Here is a 5,965-nt window from a genome sequence, read left to right as displayed (position 1 = left end):
CGGGTCCTTCCGCCGCCGCTTCGGGTCCTTCCGCCACCGCTTCGGCCCTTTCCGTCACCGCTCGGGTATTTCCGCCCGGGATCGCGGCTTTTCCGTCACCGTTCGGCTTTTTCCGCCGCTTTACGGCCCCGCTCGGCTTTTTCCGCCGCTTTACGACCCCCGCTCGGCTTTTTCCGCCGCTTTACGACCCCCGCTCGGCTTTTTCCGTCACTTTACGGCCCCGCTCGGCTTTTTCCGCCGCTTTCCGCCGCCGTTCGCCGTTCCCGGTCCCGCTCGTTCCTCCCCCGTTACCGATCGCCGCTTCCCGCCCCCTTCCCCCCAAACTCAGCGACCGCGAACCAAAAGTCGCAGAGTCCCTTTTCCCCCCCCCCTTTTTTCCCCCCCTTTTTTACCCCCTTTTTTCCCCCCTTTTTTCCCTTTTATTTCCCTTTTTTACGGATTTTTCCCCTTTTTTTCCCGCTTTCGGCTTCTTTCCGTCGCTTTCCGCCCCTGTTCAAACCCCCCCTCGCTCCCTTACGTCACTTCCGCCGCGTTCCCCGGTAAAACCGGGCGCTCCGGTTGGCCCCGCCCCTTTCCGCCCTGGCCACGCCCCTCTCCGCCGTGGCCCCACCCCTCCCCGCTTTGGCCCCGCCCCTTTTCCCTTTTGGCGGGAAGCGCTGAGGGCGCCCTCTGGCGGCCCGCGGGAAGTCTCGCGAGGCGCCCAAATCTCGCGAGATTTCAACGCTCATTTTTTTGAGGGTTTTTTTTTTTTTTTTTGCCCCATTTTTCTTGGTTTTTCCCTTAAAAATCCTCCCAGGGGAACCCCCAGAGGGGCTGGGGAGGGGCTGAGGGAATTTCGGGGGGTCCCACGGGGATTTGGGGAATTTTGTGGTTTTGGGTGAGGAATGAGGAGAAAAAAGGGAAAAACCAGGAAAAATTGGGGGAAATCGGGGAAAATTGGGGAAAATCGGGACTGTGGGGACACCGGCGGAGTGTGAACTCAGCATCCCAAACTGCGGGAAAATGGGAAAATTTGGGGAAATTGGGGATTTTGGGATGTTGGCATGAACTATGGGAGCAACCCCGAATTGGGGATTTGGGGGTTTTTGGGGGTTTTTGGGATTTTTGGGTCATTGCTGTTCCAGGCTGTGGGAAATGGGGGAAAAAAGGGGAAAAATTGGGAAAAAAAACCAGGAAACTGGGGAATAAAGATGGATTTTAATGGGACAGAACACACGGCCGTGTCCGAGTGTCCGAGTGTCCGAATGTCCGAGTGTCCAAATGTCCGAGTGTCCAATTGTTAGTGTCCATCTGTCCAAATGTCCAAGTGTCCATCCCTCCGTGTGTCCATCAGGAGGGACAGCCCTGGCTGCTCCACACCGGGGCCATTTTGGGACATTTTGGGTCATTTTGGGCCATTTTATACCATTTCTGGTCAGGATGAACCATTTGGAGCCATTATGAACCATTTCAGACCAATCTGGGCCATTTTGGGCCATTTTGGAGCATTTCCAGTCAGGATGAGCCATTTGGCGCCATTTTGGACCATTTCTGACCAATCTGGGCCATTTTGGAGCATTTTGAGCCATTTTGGGGCCATTCTGGGCCACTCTGGGAGAAGAAAAACCCATTTTGGGCCAGGATGGGCCATTTGGGAACATCTGGAGCCATTTCAGGCCAGGACGGATCATTTTGGACTGTTTTGGGCTGGGATAAGACATTTTGAACCATCTGGAGCCATTTTAGGCCAGCAGAAGCCATTATGAGCCAAGATGAGCCATTTATGGCCATTTTTGGACCATTTATGGCCATTTTTGGACCATTTAGTGCCATTTTGACCATTTTGAGCCATTTTTGGCCCATTTTGAGCCATTTCAGGCCAGGACGGATCATTTTGGACCATTCTGGACCATTTGGGGCCATTTGGAGCCATTTCAGGCCAGGATGAGCCATTTTGAGCCAAGATGAGCCATTTATGGCCATTTTTGGCCAATTATGACCATTTTTTGACAATTCTGTACCATTTTGGACCATTTTGTGCCATTTTGGCCCATGTGGAACCATTTTGTCCCATTTTGTGCCATTTTCGGCCCATTCTGTGCCATTTTCGACCCATTCTGTGCCATTTTGGCCCATTTTGTACCATTTTAGGCCCATTTTCTGCAATTTAGGCCCATTCTGTGCCATTTTGTCCCGTTCTCTGCCATTTTGGCCCATTTTGTACCATTTTCTCCCATTCTGTGCCATTTTGTCCCATTCTCTGCCATTTTGGCCCATTCTCTGCCATTTTTGGCCCTATTTGTGCCATTTTTGACCCATTTTAAACCATTTTTGGCCCATTTTGTGCCATTCTGTGCCATTTTGGCCAATTCTGTGCCATTTGGCCCATTCTGTGCCATTTTGGCCCACTTTGTGCCATTTTGTCCCATTCTGTGCCATTTTGGCCCATTCTCTGCCATTTTAGCCCAATTTGTGCCATTTTTGACCCATTTTTTGCCCATTTTATGCCACTTTCACGCCACATCCCACACGCCCCCCCGCCCCTCCACCCCCCATCACTTCCCGCTCCGCTCCGTCCCCTCCGTCCCGTCCGTCCCCTGGCGTTGCTCCCGCCGGCAGCCCGGCGCGGCGCCGTGCCCGTGCAGGTGCCGCCGCAGCATCGCGGCGCGGGGGAACCGCCGCCGGCACCGCGGGCAGCGCGGGCGGCGCCGGTGAGCGCGGAGGTGCCGCGCGATGGAGCCCAGGTAGAAGAAACTCTTCCCGCATCGCTCACACCGGTACACGTCCTCGCCGAGGTGCCGCCGCCGGTGCTCCAGCAGGTTCCCGCGGTACCGGAACGTCTCCCCGCAGGTCCGGCACCGCCGCGGGCGCGTGGGGCCGTGCCGCCGCTGGTGCTCGGCCAGCCCGGCGGCGCCGGCGCAGCGCTTGGCGCACAGCGGGCAGCGGGTCGCGGCGTGGCGGGCGCGGTGCCGCCGCAGCAACGGCGCCCGGGGGAAGGCGCGGCCGCAGGCGCGGCAGCGGAACGGGCGGCGCCGGGCGGGGCAGACGCGCCGGTGCCGCCGCAGCAGCGACGCCGCCCAGAAGCGCCGGTCGCAGCCGCCGCAGCGCCGCGGGCGCCGCCGCAGGTGCCGCCGCCGGTGCAGCAGCAGCTCGTAGGCGCCGGCGCAGCGCCGACCACACGCGGCACAGGAGCGCGGCCGCGACGCCGACAGGTGAACGTATTTGTGCGTCACCAGCGCCAGGAAACGCTTGAAGCTCTGCCCGCACGTGCCGCAGCTGAACCGCCCCGAGTTTGGCACCGCCGGCGGCACCTCGGTGGGGCTCGGCGCTTCTGCCGGCACCGGGCGCGCCAGGCGGTGCCACACCAGGTTCTCCAAGAAGCCAAAAACCTGCCCGCACGCCTCACAGCCGCGCGGCGATGTTGCTGTCACTGTCACCGCGTCCTTGAGCGCGGCGGCGCGCAGCAGCTCGGGCAGGCGGCGGCCGCAGGATTGGCAGCCCAGCGCCGCGGTCGGTGCCGGCGTTGCCGGCTCGGCGGTCGGCACACGGTGCACCTGGCGGTGCCGCGTGAGGCTCTGCGGGTAGCCGAAGGCTTTGCCGCAGATCTCGCAGCGGTACGGGCGCTCGCGGGTGTGCACCACGCGGTGCTTGCGCAGGTGGAAGGACTCGCGGAAGCGCTTCCCGCACACGCCGCACTCGTGCGGCTTCTCCCCGGTGTGGATGCGCTCGTGCCGCCGCAGCGTCTCGCGCCGCCCGAAGCCGCGCCCGCACACGCCGCACACGAAGCTGCGCCCGCCGTTCGGTGCCGTCGTGGTGCTCCTCGCGGCGCTCCCGGTGTTGTCACCCTCGCCGTGGGCCCGGCGGTGCCGCAGCAGGCTCTGCGGCGCGGCGTAGGCTTTGCCGCAGACGTCGCAGCGGTGCGCGGGGCGCGGCGCGCCGTGGCTGGCCTGGTGCCGCAGCAGGTACGCCGCGTCGCGGAACTCCTTGCCGCAGACGCCGCACGGCACGCGGCGCGGCCCCGCGTGCGTCTTGACGTGCCGCGTCAGGCTCTCGCGCCGGTTGAAGGCGCGGCCGCACGCGGCGCAGGCGAAGGGCTTCTCGCCGGTGTGGATGATCTGGTGCTGCGCCAGGTGACTCGGCTTCTTGAACGCCTTCCAGCACAGCGGGCAGCTCAGCGGCCCCTCCGCCGCGCCCGGCGCCGCCAGCAGCACGCCGCCCGCCACCGGGATCACCGCGTTGGGCACCGCCACCGCCACGCCCGGCGCCACCAGACCCACCCCGCCGGGGACCGCGTTGGGCGCCGCGTTGAGCGCCAGCGGCAGCGGGTTGGCACCGTTGGGCGCCGCGGCGAGGTTGGCCAAGACGTTGGCTCCGTTGGGTGTTGTGTTGACGCCGTTGGCTGTGTTGACCCCATTGGGCGCCGCGTTGACCCCATTGGGCGCCACGTTGACCCCGTTGGCCACGTTGACCCCTCCGGCCACTGCGTTGATCCTGCTTGGTGTGTTGACCCCATTGGCCACCGCGTTGACCCCACTGGCCACCACGTTGACTCCATTGGCGGATGTGTTGACCCCGTTGGGTGCCGCGTTGACGTTGACCACCGCGTTGACCCCGTTGGCCACAACGTTGACCCCGTTGGCCACATTGACCCCGTTGGCCACCGTGATGACCCCGTTGGCCACCGCGTTGACTCTGTTGGCCGCCGCATTGACGTTGACCATGCTGTTGACTCCATTGGGCGCCACGTTGACCCCATTGGCCGTCGTGTTGACCCCATTGGCCGCCGCGTTGACTCTATTGGCCGCCGCGTTGACGTTGACCATGTTGTTGACTCCATTGGGCGCCGTGTTGATCCCATTGGCCGAAACGTTGACCCCATTGGCCGTTGCATTGACTCTATTGGCCGCCGCGTTGACACCGACCACACTGTTGACCCCGTTGACCACCGCGTTGGCCCCATTGGCCGCCGTATTGACCCCGCCGGTCCCGGTGGCTGCCGCCCCCTCGTCGGCGCCGTGCCGGTGGCAGCGCCGGTGCCGCACCAGGCTGGAGCCGTGGCTGTAGGTGCGGCCGCAGGTGCGGCACTCGTAGGGGCGCCCCTCGGCGTGCGCCGGCGCCGATCCCGGCCGCGCTCCCCTGTGCCCGGCGGTGCCGAATCGCCGCTCCACCAGGAACTTGAGGCGCCGGAAGTAGCCGCGCTCCTCGCCGGGATCCGGTGCCGCCGCGCCGGGACTCACCGGGGGCGCCGCCGCGGTGCCGCCGCCGCGTTTGAGGCCGCCCAGGAGGTGCTGGTGGCCCGAGAGGTCCACGATGCCCCAGGGGGGGGAGGGGAAGGAGCCCCCGGCCTCAAACAGCGGCTGATGTGGGGGAGGGGGCGGCAGCGGAGGGGGGGGGAAGGGAGACCCCACCAGCGCCCCTCCCCCACCCAGGGATCCACCCAAAGACCCCCCCTCGGGTTTTTTGGGGTGTGAGGATGAGGATGAGGACGAGGATGAGGAGGAGGAAGGGGGGTCGGGTTTGTTTTTGGGGAGGGGGCTGCGCGGGAAGGGGGAGGGGAACTCGAAGGGGCCGGGGGGCAGCGGGAGCGGTTTGGGGGGCGGCTCGAAGGGCTCGGGGGGCTCCGGGCGCTGCTGGTGCGTCAGGAAATCCAGGAAGTCGAAGGGGTACGAGGGGAAGGGGCCGCTCTCGTCGCTCACGTTCGCCTCCATCGTTGGGGGGCGGCGGGGGGGGGTCCCGGTGGTACCGGGGGGGGGGGGAGGGGGATGGGGGAGGGGTTTGGGGGTCCCGCGGTGAACGTGGCGGGGCTGGGAGGGGGTGGGGACTCACGGCGGGGCTCGTGGGGGGTTGTGGGGGGGTCCCGGTGGGTCCCGGTGGGTCCCGGTTGGTCCCGCTCGGCCGGGCCGGGCGCGCCGCCCCGCCGGAAGCGGAAGTGTGACGTCACGGGAGGAATGCCCGGTTTCTCTCCTCCCCCCCCCGCCCTTTTCCC

At 64.6% G+C, this 5,965-nt stretch overlaps 1 protein-coding gene across 1 annotated transcript; it reads right to left on the bottom strand.

Annotated features, from left to right (window-relative positions):
• Nucleotides 1-2,534: 2,534 nt before the first annotated feature.
• ZNF865 (zinc finger protein 865) lies at nucleotides 2,535-5,910 on the bottom strand. Its single transcript, XM_072921437.1, has one exon. It carries the CDS (start codon nucleotides 5,685-5,687, stop codon nucleotides 2,535-2,537), a length of 3,153 nt encoding a protein of 1,050 aa, XP_072777538.1. The 5' UTR covers nucleotides 5,688-5,910.
• Between the last annotated feature and the right edge of the window lie 55 nt (nucleotides 5,911-5,965).

Source organism: Taeniopygia guttata, chromosome 37 (assembly GCF_048771995.1).
Source record: "Taeniopygia guttata chromosome 37, bTaeGut7.mat, whole genome shotgun sequence".
In the NCBI taxonomy this organism is placed as follows: domain Eukaryota; kingdom Metazoa; phylum Chordata; class Aves; order Passeriformes; family Estrildidae; genus Taeniopygia; species Taeniopygia guttata.
Note: the sequence above shows the minus strand (reverse complement) of the source record. Positions and strands in the feature narration are given on the sequence as shown.

Excerpts from the sequence above, each read along its gene's own strand:
- ZNF865 (XM_072921437.1), bottom strand. The coding sequence starts at position 5,687 with ATGGAGGCGAACGTGAGCGACGAGAGCGGCCCCTTCCCCTCGTACCCC.